This window comes from Cydia fagiglandana, chromosome 22, assembly GCF_963556715.1.
Source record: "Cydia fagiglandana chromosome 22, ilCydFagi1.1, whole genome shotgun sequence".
NCBI lineage: Eukaryota > Metazoa > Arthropoda > Insecta > Lepidoptera > Tortricidae > Cydia > Cydia fagiglandana.
Window position 1 is genome coordinate 2,648,972 of NC_085953.1, and position 16,822 is coordinate 2,665,793.

General features: G+C 39.5%; 1 protein-coding gene across 2 annotated transcripts in view; it reads right to left on the reverse strand.

Annotated features, from left to right (window-relative positions):
• Positions 1-16,822, reverse strand: part of LOC134675547 (talin-2-like) — a 75,004-nt gene that overhangs the window by 40,932 nt on the left and 17,250 nt on the right. For both annotated transcript variants that reach the window (XM_063533810.1, XM_063533809.1), the window contains 27 exons: positions 16,528-16,619; positions 16,125-16,213; positions 15,326-15,425; positions 15,061-15,138; positions 14,645-14,751; positions 14,195-14,299; positions 13,670-13,792; positions 13,291-13,405; positions 13,045-13,122; positions 11,614-11,735; positions 11,360-11,452; positions 10,904-11,062; positions 10,152-10,356; positions 9,493-9,563; positions 9,072-9,192; positions 8,594-8,671; positions 7,843-7,964; positions 7,397-7,492; positions 4,957-5,118; positions 4,137-4,329; positions 3,118-3,239; positions 2,423-2,537; positions 1,845-1,922; positions 1,618-1,739; positions 1,166-1,258; positions 813-971; positions 85-289 (listed from right to left, as the gene is read on the reverse strand). In XM_063533810.1, the coding sequence (XP_063389880.1) occupies positions 85-289; positions 813-971; positions 1,166-1,258; positions 1,618-1,739; positions 1,845-1,922; positions 2,423-2,537; positions 3,118-3,239; positions 4,137-4,329; positions 4,957-5,118; positions 7,397-7,492; positions 7,843-7,964; positions 8,594-8,671; positions 9,072-9,192; positions 9,493-9,563; positions 10,152-10,356; positions 10,904-11,062; positions 11,360-11,452; positions 11,614-11,735; positions 13,045-13,122; positions 13,291-13,405; positions 13,670-13,792; positions 14,195-14,299; positions 14,645-14,751; positions 15,061-15,138; positions 15,326-15,425; positions 16,125-16,213; positions 16,528-16,619 (3,203 nt within the window). The remainder of the gene's footprint in view (positions 1-84; positions 290-812; positions 972-1,165; positions 1,259-1,617; positions 1,740-1,844; positions 1,923-2,422; positions 2,538-3,117; positions 3,240-4,136; positions 4,330-4,956; positions 5,119-7,396; positions 7,493-7,842; positions 7,965-8,593; positions 8,672-9,071; positions 9,193-9,492; positions 9,564-10,151; positions 10,357-10,903; positions 11,063-11,359; positions 11,453-11,613; positions 11,736-13,044; positions 13,123-13,290; positions 13,406-13,669; positions 13,793-14,194; positions 14,300-14,644; positions 14,752-15,060; positions 15,139-15,325; positions 15,426-16,124; positions 16,214-16,527; positions 16,620-16,822) is intronic.

Below are 16,822 nucleotides of genomic sequence, written 5' to 3' on the forward strand. Positions count from 1 at the left end.
GGCTAAATATAGCATGAGAATAAAGACTAACTTTAATCACGTCTTTAGCAATATTTTGTTAAAAACTAAGAAAATTAAACTTACTTTCATCCTTTAACGCCTCCTTCAGCCTCTCGATCTCCTGGTCCACCTTAGCCCTGGCCATCTGAAGGTGCTGTCTCCTGGCCGCGTGTTGGGGCAGCGTCAGCACAGGGGACGAGAACAGGTGGTCTACTGATGAGGACAGTGCAGAAACGGAGGTTAGGAGGGAGGATTGGCAGAGGGGGGAGGAGATGGAAGGTGCTGTGATCTGTGAATAAAAAGAATGGTTAATTTTTGAACGTAATGTGTCGCACACGTCACATTGGTACACTCGCCATCAGATATATCGGAGCGGCCAAGGTGCTCACAAATATCTGAGTAAACTTCTATTGTAAAGGCGTTAGAGTGCCTGTTCAGATATTGTGAATAGATTGGCCGCTCCGATATATCTGATGGCGACTGTACAGCCCCGCATTAATACGTCGCACAATAAAGCATGAAAAATATCTGTAGAACCAGGTTCAGGCACTGACAGGGACAAAGCTAAACGAGTATAAACCGTAGCTTAAAGCATAAAGGATGACTCACGCTAGACCGGGCCGTGGCCGGACCGGAGCGGGCCGGAGCGAGCCGACACAGGGGCTGTCAGGAGCGCCACCGTGACCCGGGCCGGGGCGTCAGGGCCCCCCGACACTAGTTTATTTATTACATTAACACTAGTGCCGTCCGAGCAATGTCCGAGCCTCTAGTGTTTTGTACAAACTTTGAAGGTTAAAACTTGAAGACCCTACCTCAGCAGTGGTGAGTAGATTCTGTGCAGCATCAGCCAGCCTGGAGCCTTGATCGTCCAAATCTGCCGCCGCCTGACCTTCCACACTCTGCGCTAGGTCATACACCCGCTCTAGAAGTTCTGACGTCTTCAGACATGTGGATTTAGTTAGATCAATTATCTGGAAAGGAAGTCCAACAAATTAAATAAAAAAAACCGACTCGAACGGTAATCCTTAATATTGCTCACGTCTCCTGGATCACTTTGTATTTTCTCCAGTTTACGTGTCCTTAGTAAATGAGTATTCCTTTGCCCATGATTTTCTGAAAATTAACTGACACATAAAAAAGTTAAAAATCAAGTTGTAATCGTTACCTGATCTTCTTTCTCCGGATTTGCACGAGGATTGAAGGTATACACTAGTTTCCCTGATGCCTTGGTGTATTTTTCTACAGCATCTTGCAGTTCCTAAAAACAATTAATTATTCCTAGCGATGATGAGAGTTATATTTTCTTAAAGTAATATAAAAAAAATCTTATTAGAAAAAAAAAATATGTCCAGATGTGATACAACATAAAGACCAATTTGTGATCAATTGTACTTTTCTTTTGTATCTTTTTACTGAGGTGTGCCAATAAAGAGTATTCTATCTATCTAACATATAATATTGCTATCATCAATCATAAATATCATCATACAATGTACATGGAAAATGTTTACAAAAAAAGGACAATAATAAGTTTCTGACCTCTCAAGATCTGCTCGTATTTTCGCCTATAATTAATAAACCTATAAGTACTTAAATAATAATAGTCCCAGTAAATACCTGTCCTTTTCCGCTATTTTCACCGCTACTGATTGCTTTAGTGGCCTCACATAGCTCTCGTAATAGCTCAAGCATATTGGCGCGAGCCGCTTGGTCTTTCCCAGCGGGTAGGGTTTTCGCATCTGAAATTAGGTATTAATGAAGTTACAAGTTTTCTACAAGGTTGCTGTGAACTGTAACTCATTGCTGTAATTCGTAACTTATTGCTACAACGCGGTCTTAATTACCTTTGATTAAGTCCGGTACAAGCTCCTGTATAGTAGCGGTGGCTGATTCCGCTAGCACGTAGTCGGAATTTTCAGGATCTGTTTAACACGTTTTCAAAAGGTTACCATTTTAGAGAATATAACCAACGGAGACGTCATGTTTATAATTTTCGATACAAAATAGTCTGCCGTTTTTTGCGAGGGAGGGGCACATCAAATGTATACGTAACGTCAACATAGCCATTTCAGATAAACGTCAGTCCATACATGTGTTTGACATGTGGTTGACCATTGGCCGCCTTTTTTCGACAGAGGGGAACGCCTGTTAATGACCACTCCTGGTTTTATTCTCTAAGGTTACCATTAAACATTTTAACGTATATTTCTAACATACAAAATTTTACGGTTAAGTATTTATAAGAGCGCGGGAATACCAAAAGTTTCCACTATCCACTAATTATCTACATAACATGTTATACGATTATCGAACTTGAAAAATAATCCAATATCAACCTTACGATGCCGCCAAGGTTTACGATGACGCACCGCATACGACAGGCGCGGCGTTCAAAAGTTTCAAGAGATGGACGATTTCTCACCTCTGGTGGCGGTGAGAAGGGTAGCAATAGCAGCATTCAGAGTGGCAAGCTTGTCAGCAAGCCTCGCTTGAAGCAGCGACGCTTGAGGTGGAGCCAGAGGCGCTACCTTTCCAGTCTGTGAACAAAACTGTCATTTTACCAACATGTAAAGGTGCGCACACGCTCATTTTACCAACTGGTGGCCTAGCGGTAAGAGCTTGCGATTTTCAATCCGGAGGTCGCGGGTTCCAACCCCGGCTCGTACCGATGAGTTTTCCGGAACTTATGTACGAAATACTCGTATCATTTGATATTCACCAGTTGCTTTTTAGTGAAGTACCTAAAACATCGTGAGGAAACCGGACTAATCACAATAAGGCCTATATAGTTTCCCCTTTGGGTTGGAAGGTCAGATAGCAGTCGCTTTCGTAAAAAACTAGTGCCTACGTCAAATCATGGGATTAGTTGTCAAAGCGGACCCCGGGCTCCCATGAGCTGTGACAAAATGCCAAGATAACGCGAGGTGGAAGACTTTTTACAAATAATTACGCTCAGATTTTTAGGCCGATTAGTCAGCCAATGCCAACTAGATATCCACTGGGAGCCTATATCAACTAAGTTCTTTATTAATTCTCCTCTCACCTCTGCTGCCGCCTGTATATTAGGATTATAACTTTTTGCTCAACGTGATTTAGTATTTTAGTATAAGATCGTACCTTATTCAATTCTTCCACTGCCCCGTTGAGAGCGGTTTGCGCGGCCAAGCGAGAGGCGACGAACTTCAGTCTGTTTTTCTCTTTCTCTGCAGACATGGTTCTATGGAGCTGCTTAGAATCCTCTGTAAAACAATGTAATATGTTTGTTTTAACTACAGCATGCTATCTCATAAAGGCTTAAATACGGTGCCCTTAGGCCAACTCTAAGGGAGAACAAAATTTTTTTTTTTTATTCAGAAAAACATAGTTATACATTTAACATTAGGTTAATAATATCTTATCCAGTAAGGCTTTTTAATGACTTCTACCTGAACTAGGAAAATCCTGTATCTCAGGTTGAAAAAATAAAACTACTTAAATAAATAATAACTAACATAACGGCAAACTTATGAGTTAAATTTGTGTTCATTTAGGTAGGTATCAGTTTGATATGTTTACATTCTAGAAATATGGCTAAATAATGATTATGTGCTTACTATAAAAACAAACCATACCTATAATTCTAAAATTAATCACAATTAATCACATTAAGAACAGTATGGTTCGGAATCTTCCGAGTTGATTGGGATAGGAGGTACGAAGCAATTAATACCCTTCATCTTTGATTTAGCCAAAGGGCGCCGTAAGCTTTTAAGAGATTGCATATTTGCATAAGCTAGTTCGATATCAGTCCTGGGCACTGATGGCCTCTGTCACTTTTTTTGTCGTATATGATATGACGTCTATTTCATCATCATCATCATCATCTCAGCCATAAGACGTCCACTGCTGAACATAGGCCTCCCCCTTGGATCTCCATACGTGCCGGTTGGAAGCGACCTGCATCCAGCGTCTTCCGGCGACCTTAACAAGGGTCGTCTGTCCACCTTGTGGGTGGACGTCCTACGCTGCGCTTGCTAGTCCGTGGTCTCCACTCGAGCACTTTTCAGCGTCTATTTCAGTGTGAAGCATATTTTTTTGAATTCTGCGTATCGCCCGGATCTCATCTGCATCTACCTAGTGTTGAAGTGTGATAGTACCTTCCAATCCACTGATAGCGGCCATTAGTTCTCGCACCGCCTCATCAAAGTTCTTTCTCTGCTGTCCTAACAAATCTGCTCCCACTAGTTCATGCGTGGCTGTGTCGAGTTGAGATATGGCTCGGGACAGATCCGTGGCCGCTTGGTGTAGCGCTGTTCGGCATTGTGACGTGTTAAGGGTTGACGCTGTCACCTGTTGATGGAATAAATTAACCATTATAAGTAGTTCGTTTTTTTAGCATTAGAAAGAACTTCGCAGAAGTAAGCTTGTGGTTCCAAATCCGGCAGTAATCATTTGAAATAAATTATATGTATTGACCATGCTACATTAGATAATTCAATAATTATTAACAATTAAAGAGCCTTATAAAAACTGCACGATTGCTTCTGTGGAGTTCTTTCTAATGCTAAAAAAACGAACTATAGAGACCCGGTTTTATAGTCATAATTTCAACGACATTTCGACATTTGGCTCTTTTTGGAGCCAACGTGCTACAAAAAGTGTAATTGCTACTTTTAATTGGTACTTTGGTTAGATTTGTGCTAATAAACATCTCTTATTCTTATTCTTATTAGTCATTTGTATTTGGTTTACTCCGAAGACACATTCGATCATTCAAAAACCATGTTGTTCTGTTTTCTTGTTTTCCAAATTCTAATCTCTACTACATATTTACTTCGAACGTCTTTTTCATCAGAAGATCTTTCAAAAGAATCAGAGGGCATACCGCGAACCACGTTGTTGTCTCTGTCGCACTTGTAAATTCGTCCGTAAGTGTGACAGGGATGCAACACGTCGAACGGCACTCTGAACTCTTACCTGAGCGGTACCAAGCAATGCAGACGCCGCCCTCTCCACCTGTTGAGCTTTCTCATCCACGGCTCTGTTCCGAAAGTCGTCAGGATGGCTCTTCACCAGCTTGTCCACTGCTTCCACCATCATAGAGGAGCGATCCAGCACGTTCTGAGCTTTGTGTACTACCTGCAAATTAGAGATAATTTTTCATCAAAAAGAATCAACTTTATAAAACAATATATGCTACCATTTTATGTAGTTCATCAACAGTTCCTCTTCACGAAATGTAGCTTTCAAAGTTATTGGTGTACATATTCTATTTGAAGAGTTCCCTAAAATTCTTCATATTCTTCATGATCTCACTATCACATAGATATGAGCGCCGCGCCGGCGCGCCGCCGCCGCCGACGAAATTTTCGCGCCGCCGCCGCCGACGCTGCGCTATCGGCGTGGCATCGGCGTGACCTTGGTAGATACTAACTACTTTCAGAATCAGATTTTATCTAGTTTAGATCTTTAACGGCGCCACTCTGAATAGCTTATAGACATTTAAAAGGTAGTTTAGGTCCATAGCATCATCATCTCAGCCATAAGACGTCCACTGCTGAACAAAGGCCTCCCCCTTGGATCTCCATTCGTACTGGTTGGAAGCGACCCGCATCCAGCGTCTTCCGGCGGCCTTAACAAGGTCGTCCGTCCATCTTGTGGGTGGAGGTCCATATAATTCAAAAATATCGAAGGTAAATTCAAACTTTTCTGTCTGGTAACCGCGCTACTAGTCTTAGGACAACGAAATTACAAATTTTGCCAGCTGGTTAGGTAATCCGTCATTCGCCGCGAAATTAACCATTGCAAGCATGGCTGAATGTTTTGAAAATGTATAAAAAGCGGTTAATATCAGATAATAAGCGTTTTCGCGTCCAAAGGAAGGGCGTCGGAAACGGCTCTCATATAAACTTGGCCATTGTTCAAATTTCAAACTTTCCTCTCTCGAAGCTCAATATTTGGCCTCGCATCGCTCGCATGGAAGTATGCCGCTATCTGAATCGCCAAGTTTTCGGCTCTGTTTGGAGCTCAACTTTCGGCCTCGCTTTTAAAATGTTTGGTCACTGGTTTTTGTCCGATCTTAGCTCCACTGCAGCACGGGCTTTGGCCTCGCACGAAAGCGCCTGTATGGAGATACAGGCGCTTTCGTAGTTTTTACATTATGGCCTCGGTCTTTATCGGCCTTCGGACTTGTTTACACTGGACCACTAGTTCTAAGCTCTGCTCTCTTGCAGCTTGATCTTCGGCCTTGCACAGAAGCGCACCGCAATCGGCGCTCCAGGCATTGGGCCGTCAGCCAAGCTCACAATTGGCGTTCGATTCTAAGCTGTATGCTTAATACCAGCAGCTCAGCCTCTGGCCTCGCATGCTCGCATGGGAAGGCGTCGGAATCAGGTCTTCGGTGTTAAGTGGAGCTCGGCCTCGAGCCTCACCTTTAGACATAAATCGGTTTTGTTGGGTTGATTTGGTTAACGAAAAAGCTTGATTTTCCTCACTTCGGCTCTTTAGAATATCGACAAGACGTTTTCCTGATGATACAGTCAATCCGCTACTGTTTAGTTAGCACAAAAGATAAGGGCCTCGCAAAGATCTTCCGGCCACGGCCTCACCAAGATTAAGACTGGCTCTGATGAAGCGCGATACCGTTTATGCGAGTGTTTATACTATATCAAACTATTTTCGTACGTTTATTCAATAAATTATCCTTGAAATTGAAAAATGCACTTATTTTATAACTTTCCTGCAGCAAAAACATGTTTTTTCGGTAAAATTTCGGTTTGAATTATTTTTTCATTAATCAAAGATGTTTCAAGGCCACGCCGCCGATTCGCCGCCGCCGCCGACCGATTTTGACCGGCGCGCCGCCGCCGGCTAAATGCCTATCGGCGCTCATATCTACTATCACATGACATTGGGGCTAACTGTGAAACCTATATCTACGCAACCATTTTCAAATTCGGGGAAATAAAAAAACCGGGCAAGTGCGAGTCGGACTCGCGCACGAAGGGTTCCGTACCATAATGCAAAAAAAAACAAAAAAAAAAACGGTCACCCATCCAAGTACTGACCACTCCCGACGTTGCTTAACTTTGGTCAAAAATCACGTTTGTTGTATGGGCCCCATTTAAATCTTTATTTCTGTTTTTAGTATTTGTTGTTATAGCGGCAACAGAAATACATCATCTGTGAAAATTTCAACTGTCTAGCTATCACGGTCCGTGAGATACAGCCTGGTGACAGACGGACGGACGGACGGACAGCGAAGTCTTAGTAATAGGGTCCCGTTTTACCCTTTGGGTACGGAACCCTAAAAAGGACCCGACAAATTGAAAAATATTTTTTTCTTCAGACCGGTTAAAATAAAAGAAAATGCAAAAAGTCTGCTCAAGTAGGTACAACTAGTACAGGTTTTACTTACTTGCTCTTGATTCTTTTGCGCTGAAGTAGGTGGCGTGCATATGAAAGCTAGCCTGGATGCAGACTTAGAATACTGATCCGCAATGGTCTTCAGCACCTGTGAAATATTATAAATCGTTAAGAGGTGGATTACTATTACACTCGTAATTGCTAAAAAGATAGTAAATTAATGAGTTAATTTCATTTTTGACTTTATTATTTCATCTGAATGTAAACAATTTTTTTGTCTCTTTTTGAAAATGAAATGAAAACATTTATTTTCAGGCAACTATTGGCCCATAGATAAATACCTTAAAACTAGCATACATATTATTACAAAATATATCTTAAAACTAAAAACACAATTATGGCTGCGATGCAGTTCGCAACTCCTCTTCTTCTTTCTTCTTGTTCTTTTTGTTTTGTGGTCTCCACTCGAGCACTTTTCGACCCCATCGGCTAACTTACCCCAGGGTTTTTGCAATTATGTCCATCAGCAAGCGCATTGGTAGCAACGCATAGAGCCCTCAGTTCGTCCATCAAAGCACGGGTTTCTACGGGACTCTTACCGCTGTTCAAGGCTCTTACGTCTAAAAGAAAAAGCAAAAAAGATTGTAAATTAATAAAATTACCCTAACAATTTTTTTTTTCAAAAAATTCCTACTTTGATAGGTACAAGCTTTTATATTTGCAGATATATTTTTGTTTGAATACACATTGATGCAATATTTAAGAGTTCCAACTCAATATTTTATCGCAGAGTACTTATAGACCCTTTCAGTCTCCGTTATCAACCCCTTGATGGAATCATAAAACCCCGTCATTATTCCATGCCGACATTAGTCGCCTAAATCAATTGTAGTCTTCGGTTTTGGAAAATTTTTAGCTCGGAGCAGAAACCATAAGAAGCTTAACTTTAATCTTATTTCACTTTTGAAGACAAGTCATAAATAAAATAATCTACCATGAAATTGTGTTCTATCCAACATTTCTTAAGAAAACTTCAAGCTAATGACACGTGAGAAAGGTAAGCAAACTAGAGTCAGACCGAGAAAAGTCTGCAGCGATTTTGATAGCCCATGCAGTGCAAGTGTCATTTCAAACGTCAAAGTTCTATGAAATTATGTCGTGTAAATAGCACTTGCACTTGCACTGCGTGGGCTATCAAAATTGCTGCAGACTTTTCTTGGTCTAACTCTAGCCTCAATTCTGACTTTACCTTGAACAACTTCAGGCAGTAACCGCTGTATAACTTCCATAGATAATTCAGCCTCGCCATGGTCAATGTTCGATGAATCTGGAAGATGAAGATGATGTAGATTTACCTTAGAGATACTGATACACCAAGCTTAGACTTTTAGCTTTGTAGATAGCTCCAGCAATGGAGTTTTTTGATTTTTATCATTTAACCTATAACGTGCTCCCTCTCGATTGAAAAAAAGAGGTTAAATGGGGGAAGAGAAACACTTGTAGAGAATCCTCATACGGATTCTCCTGCCCTACGTGACTGTTTTTCTAACCCCACATGACCTTATTGAATTGGATAATAGTTTGTCAAAGGCTGTTTCATTTCAAACATAGGCAGAGAGAATTATATTATCTTTGTCTTACATTAGTACTCGCACCCTAAAGAAAAGGATGAGTATAGTTTTTTTGTTATTATTTACTGACAAATTCGGTTTGACCACTAAACCTACCGCGTGCATATGTAGAGTTTATCAGTCCAGCAATAGCGGCGTTTAGTTCAGCAAGTTTCTTCGCCAGCGATTCTTTGAGCTGCTTCTCCTCGGCTGGCGTCAGAGCCTTTGATGTCAAGGGCTGCAGAAATAAGTACGATTTATAAGTTCAACTGCCCCCGATTAATTTCAGGCAAACATTTTTTTTTTCAATTTGTCATATTTGCAGTCTCCTTCAATAAATAATGCTGCTTTATTATAATTATTACAGGACATCGGGAACTGTTTTACTTTTGACATGCTGCCAGATTCGAGAAAGTATTAACTGCGAGCATTGGGTCTAATTGACCCACAGATTGTAGAACACTAATCTAAACTGATAAACAAAATAACTAAAAAATACACGTCAAATATTCTTTTAAAGAAAATTATTATTATGTACCTGTTTTATAGTATCCTGAACTCGTGAAACAGCTCCTTGAAGATCTCTCCTCTTGTTTTCGAAAGTATTTTCTGTTAAAGATGGATAAATTTAAAAAAAAATATATTAATTGTGAGATAAGTATTTGCGGCTTTGTGACACAGGGTACCAACTGAGCTTTCGAAGTGTAGGTACTTTTACGGCGAATATTTCATTTCTAGTTTTAGGCATAATTAAGGTTCGTCCCTTAATTTGTTTTTCTACTTAAACCTCATTAACTGTAGGGCAGCCCAGGAGGTTTTGTAAATGGTTCGCAAATGAGATACAAAGTTTAAATTAAAAAATACCGGAAAGTGCGAGTCGGACTCGCTTACCGAGGGTTCCGTACATTTTAGTATTTGTTGTTATAGCGGCAACAGAGCTACATCATCTGTGAAAATTTTAACTGTCTAGCTATCACGGCTCATGAGAAATAGCCTGGTGACAGACAGACAGACGGACAGACAGACAGACAGACAGAGTGGAGTCTTAGTAATAGGGTCCCATTTTTATCCTTTGAGTCTTCTTCGTCGTTCCCTCATGACTGAGGATCCTTTGGGTACGGAACCCTATAAACCTAAATTCAAAACCTCATGATTAAGAAAGTACCTTATGTGCAAATTGAAAAGATTATAACTTACCATCCAACTGACTCCTAAGTTTATCCAAAGCCTTTCTAAGTTCAGCATTCTGATTCCTAATGGCATCTGCTCGCTTCTGGCCTTCTGGGTGATCAAGAAAGGATTTGTAAGAAGCATCAAGAAGTTTCTCTGAGGATGATAGATCTTCGAGGGTTGCTAATAGGGCGCTGCGGCAGTACGGCTCGTGGATTGATGAAGCTGTGAGCTGCAGAAATAGATTGGTCGATATTGATATAATTAACTAACTTAATGGTATAGCGATAGATATTTTTCTCTGACACTCTTGTGATTCTGCACAAGATAGTGCCAGTTATCGGCTTGGAGATATATTTATATTAAAATTCCTATGTAATATGAGCATGTACATTATAAGTATTAGTCATAACTGCTGTTTTGTTAACTGAGTCTACTGATTTTATATGTTTAGCCTTATATATCTTAGATGCAGTTGTGACCTTACATTCCTGGGTTTAAAATTTACTAATTCTATTTTACGATCTGACATGGGCTCTTCTCCTGGCAGCTTTAAATATTTTATAGACTTCAAACTACAAATTAAAGTCTTTCTTTGGACTTGAGTCAAGCGAAAGGTGGGTAAAGGGAAAGGCGAAACTGGGAAAGGTAAAATTTGACTACGTATAGTTATGATTCATGTTTTATTTGGCTGAAATGGAATATTGGTAAGACGGTGAGGTACATAAGATGATGAAGATAATTTAGGACTAGATATGTATTTATAGTTCCATTCATACCTCAGCACAAGATGTTAAGGCGGCTACAGCATTGACACACTTGTGGGCAGCATTGATAACCTTCGCCGACATGGGGTCGTTGACCTCGCCAGCGAGCTGGTTCAACGAGGCTACCAGCTGGCGGGTTTTGTCGTCTATTTCTTTGGATAAGTCCTTAATCTGAAGAAAGAAAGTTTGCAAGGGCACGTTTAAAGCTAACTCTGCGCTGAATTTGATAGAGCAAAGTGGAAAAATGCCAGCGCTCTGAATTCTGGACTCTCGGTGATATACATGTATATGAAATACTTTTTACTAGAAAATTTAGCCCAGGGATCTAACATTTTAAGTTAAATTGTTAAATGATTTGCAACAAAAAATGTGATCGATTTAGAATGGACAAAAGATCGTATATATGTAGTTGCGAATTAAGACCTTAATTTCTAACGTACCTCATTTTCTAAAATCTATTCTACGTACCTCATTTTCCTTGTCCGGTGCATTTCCGTGTCCAAAAATAAATTGCAATCTACGGGACTTTTTAGCAAAATTGTCAGTTACATCATGCATTTTCTGTAAAAAGATGCGTCATTATAAATAACCTTTTAAGTAAATACCTTGCGGTCAACCTAAGTATACTAGTCAACCTAAGGCTTTAGTGCACAAATTATCTTACTTATATACCTTTGCAGGCATATGATAAAATAAAACTAGACCTTTTCTTTATCTATTACCTGCAAATCATCACAGCCAACGTTCTGAGTCATCATTGCAGTAGCATCCAGTAGTTCTTGCATTTCTTTAAGCAGACCACTTCTGTCTTTGCCATCTTTTACAGAGCCAAGTATCTGGGCGTCTGCAAAAAATAGCCATATAGTAACAGCACCAGTCATGGGACATTTAAGAGGGAATTTGGAGTATTTGTGATATTTCCCTAATACATGTGAATGGTCTACCGCTTAGCGTATTGAAAGATGAAAGTCCTACCCGTCTTTCATGTTTCAGGCGTGTTGTATCAAAGATACTGCAATGAGTTTCCACATACTTAACAAATTAAAACTATGCTATTTTTCTCCAGTCATGGACACCAAAGCTCCAGTAATGGGCCCCCCAGTAATGGACACTACTCTATCAGTATAAAATATTGAAATAGGTCATCAGATCTGGTCCATGTTATCATAATATTGCATTATCATCCGATTTGCATATTTAATTACGAATACAAAATTTCAACTCAATCGGAAAACGGGAAAGTGGCTCAAACTCGGCTACCAAGATTTGACCCACACTAAAAAACGATATTAATTTATCCGAAGTCCGAGCATACCTCCTGGTTGACATATTTCGTAACTACATTTTACTTCTGTATTGTTTAAACATGAAATGATGGCATGGCAAGCATCATTATGTAAATTTCCCATTATAGGAGGTATGCAGTTTTACAGCTCCTATAATGGGATTGGGCCAAATACCACTATTTTTTTACATCTGTGGACTCACAACATAGTATGTTGTATACCTTATCTCATGGTAAATGCAATTAACAAAACACATTTTAGTTTTCATCAAGTATTAATTAATTAAAATTTAATAAATTAACTCACCTCTCTTAGCGAAGTTGTTAAGAATTCGTAGTGGTATTTTTTTTCATTGACACGACAACTTTTGGGTTGACGCCAATTTCTTAAAAAACAACCAAATTTAATAAAAATTCAAACTGAAACAGCTCTAGGACTCTTATTTATGATAATATACAGGCAGTGTTTATAAACTACTTTTAGACACTTATTTTACAGGATTTGTGGTTTTTTGTCCCATTACTGGTTCCACGCCCATCATAGGGTACACTACTATATATCATTTTTTATATCGTAGGTACCTACGACTATTATTAATCATTGACCGTAAAAGACATAGATGGCTTAAAGTGTATACATTGAACATCATCAACATCATCATCGACATCAACATCAACATCATCATCAACATCAACATCAACATGCTGAGATGGGGCCATTTCGTGACACTTTATTTTCACTGTGTTCTTTTATACATGTTTATTGTCTGTGAAACTAATATTATATTCTATTCTATTAATTCTAAGTAATTCTAACCTACGTTACGTTTAATAATAACGTAACGTAACGTAGTTTAATAATAATTACCTTTGGCTAATTTTGGTACAAGTTCTTTTATAGTGTTCATCGCGCTGACAGCAGCACCGTAGTCTATATTCTTCGGATCTGAAAAAAAAATATTTGGCCTTTTTATTATACATTTTAAATAAGAATAATTTCTAAAGAAAAACACAACAAGCGCATTATAAGTACGTAAAAAAGGAGTTTAATGCCTTATATTTCCTTTCTTGTACTTGAGCCAGAATATTACAGGAAGTTCATTATATTTCTCACCAGCATGCGCAGCTGCTAGCCTAGCTATAGCCGCGTTGAGTCTGGCCAGCCGGTCGCGCGCTGAACGTTCGAGGTCCTCTACATCTTTAGGACTTAACGCTGGTCCGTCATATTTCTGAAATCATATTTTTATTCTTCTATAAATAGCTTTTGTTCCTAATTAATATCGGCATTAAATGTCTGCGAAAACTATAGGAAGAAATGGGGTCCCAAAATCGAACCCTGCGGGACTCCAACCTTTACAGTCGTGCCACTAGACGTAATTCTACTAACGACCACTGTATGGATTATTTGCTTTAAGAAAGACTACACTATTACTAAGATAGGCCGTAGTGCTTAATATTCACTTTATTCGGTCGTTTTCTACATCAACATTTACCTGCGTCAAGACATCTCTTGCATCATCTATAGCGTGGTTCGCGGCGCCTACGCAGTTGATAAATGAAGCACGCTGTAGTGTCGCTTGCGTCTTCTCGTCTTCTATGAAGCTCTGTCGAGAGTTCTAGAACAAAATTGGACAAAATCTTTCGTACGAAAAAAAATGTTGTCTGAAAAATCGGTTGATAATTTTGCGTGATAATTAACGTCATAAGAAAACATTACCATTACATTACGTAACGTTACCTTGGAGATCTATCCATAACGTGACACTTTTTCGTGCATGCTACCGGTGTTCATCGATTTATATGACGTTATAATGTCAAAAAACAAATAAAAGAAGCAACAAATTTACTATCTCGCTTTCCACCACCGCGAAATCTGGCCAGCAAAGAGAATCATAGGCTGGTTTTCAACGCATTGGGCAGCGGAATTATTGTACCTATTTTTTTGTGTAAGATATATTATATTATGATGCACTTAGGTTTGAATTCTTACAGCACTCTGTGACTGTGTGTATGCTTACCCTGACCAGTTGGCTACGTTTCTTTACAGTGCTATCAAGAGCGAAGTACATCTGGGTGGTGAGATCTGCTATTCTCATTGCAGCCTCTTGAGCATCCTGAGGATTCTGAAAAATAAAACCAAGGAACAGTGTAAGTATACCTGCATATTTGTATTGGCTTAGATATGTAATGACATTAAGATTTACGTGATAAATTTTCATCTGTATTAAAGATACTCGTAGTAAAGATTTTTTCCCAAGCTTTTATGTAAATGGGCACCGGTCTCTGAAAAATACATATTTGTCAATAAAAGTACAAATATAATGTGGCCTGTCATCATAATTCCTGTAAATTAAGGAATCAGCAACGCACCTGTGACACCTCCGTATGCAGTTGCCAGCGTTCATAAGCTACAGTGTTCGCTTACCATACAGTTGATTTACATGATCGTGATATACATATGTACTTACCATAAAGCCGTTCAGTTGGTTCACATTGTCGCTCAGTTCGTTCAGCTCGAACATGAGTTTCTTTTTGGCAGCTTCGTCGGTTTGCTGATCTATGCAGTGTTTTACACCTGATTAACAAAAAAATAATATTTCATCCCTCTAATCGTATCTAGTAGTGTACAAAAGGAAAAGAGTTGGACTTAAGTTACTTCCCTGGAGTACTCCATAGCAAATAGTCTGCGCCTATTTGAAAATTTCAAGGGGAAGGATTGGCAGAAAAATGTTAATACCTTTAAATTGGTAATTCTTTTTAACATCTACTGGCCTCATAATTTCTTGAATACATCCTTTGATAGCTTTGTCAGTAGTAATCGAAACATTGAGTTTGAGGTGATATTTATTGACGTCATATAATATTAGATTGAATATTTTCTTACCTGCAACTACGGTAGGATAGTCTTTGACGATGTCTTCTACTATTCGCTTTGCGGCTTCTATATTGGCCTGATATGGATCTGCAAAAAAATAAGGGTTATATAATTATTGTACGGTGTACCTACCTAACCCATGAATTTTACAAGACAACGCATTTAAATTTTTTTGTGATAAAAATGAGCGTTAACTGAAAAAGACTCTAAATATTATTAGAGGGTTCAACAGAGACAATCCTGTAGAAGATTAACTTATTACTAATAGAGTTACCATTGAGAAGAGTCACAATCTTGACTGCGTTTGCGTTTAGGTCGTTCAATTTCCTCCCCGTGTCGATCGACATCTCTCCTCGCATCGTTACACCGGTGAGCTGGAAACAAAATACTGCTTTTAATCCATTACAGTATGACATTGGCGAAGTGTAAGGAACATGATGAATGTTCTTAGGGTGGGGCACGTGTGAGATCTGACGGTCGAACGCGTCGAGGTCGGATAGAGACATTCTGCACAATGTAAGTCCACATGACTTGTGATCGCACAAAATTGAGACAAAATACATGGGGTCGGTATCCAGAGCATTGAGGGAACCAGAAAATGGAAGAATGAGGAACATAGTTAATTTTGCCCAAGGTATGAGACCTAACTTTTATCTCGAATAGTAAAATCAACCACTATCTGGCCGCTTACTGAAGGGTTGCGTCAAGTTAACCTTTTAGAGCCATTCCACACTAGCGTCTTCCGAGTATCGGCGTCTAGTCAAGTCTATTACGACTGCTGCTCGACGCAACGTTGGAGCAACTGCACAGCGACACCATTTTCCATAGCGCTGACGCTGACTAGACGCCGACGCTCAAAAGATGCTAGTGTGGAGTCTTTCTAAGGGCCACTCCACACTAGCGACTATTAAAAAGTTGTGTAGAGACGCTTCCAGATTTGACTAGACGCCACTGCTAGAACTATTCAATATTTGAAAGTCTACCTGTAGGTACTGTATATGTTACTAATTTCTCCAGTAAATCTGTTTCACTTGTGCTGGACTTCTCATTAATAGAGAAACCAGTAAACCCACCTTTGCAGTCTGTTCGTTTGTTTGTTTGTTTTTTACGATTAGTGAATGCGCGGTGAGAATCTGCGCCCCGCTAGCTTGTGCCTTTGAACCTGAAAACAAAGACAAAACGTATTCGGTTATAATAATAATAACTAAGAACTAACAATAAGTGACTTCTGGATGAGACTAGTCCAAGACCGGGAGGCCTCAGCAGTGGGCGACTGAAGACTAAAATGATGATGAACCAATGAATCATACCATACACTTTGTGGTAACTGAGTTCTCAAACGTCATCTTTTGACAACCAGAATAAAACCATAATTAAGTACCTAGCTGTCAAATTAGAAGCAAGAATTTGTTCTAGACGTACAATCAATAAACCTTTGCTAAAAATAATCGATGAATTCAGTTATAAGAATATTACCTGGTTCTGCCGTAATAATTTTGCTGGGTCCGACAAATGAAGTCTCCACGGTCTTTTGTGCTGAGTGTGAAACCACCTCCATCGTGGAACCTCTGTAAAGAAATATCAGAGTGAAATCTTGTGATGTAGTATAATTACTTAAAGAATTGTTTCCTTAGTTTCTTAAAAATCCTACACGATTCTGAGGAAGCTTAATTATTATGCGACGTCACACGGGTAAAGGTATCTTATGGTGGTTGGCACTAATGCGCAAATACTATTGCGGTGCTACGCGACGTAAGCGCCGGTCGCCATA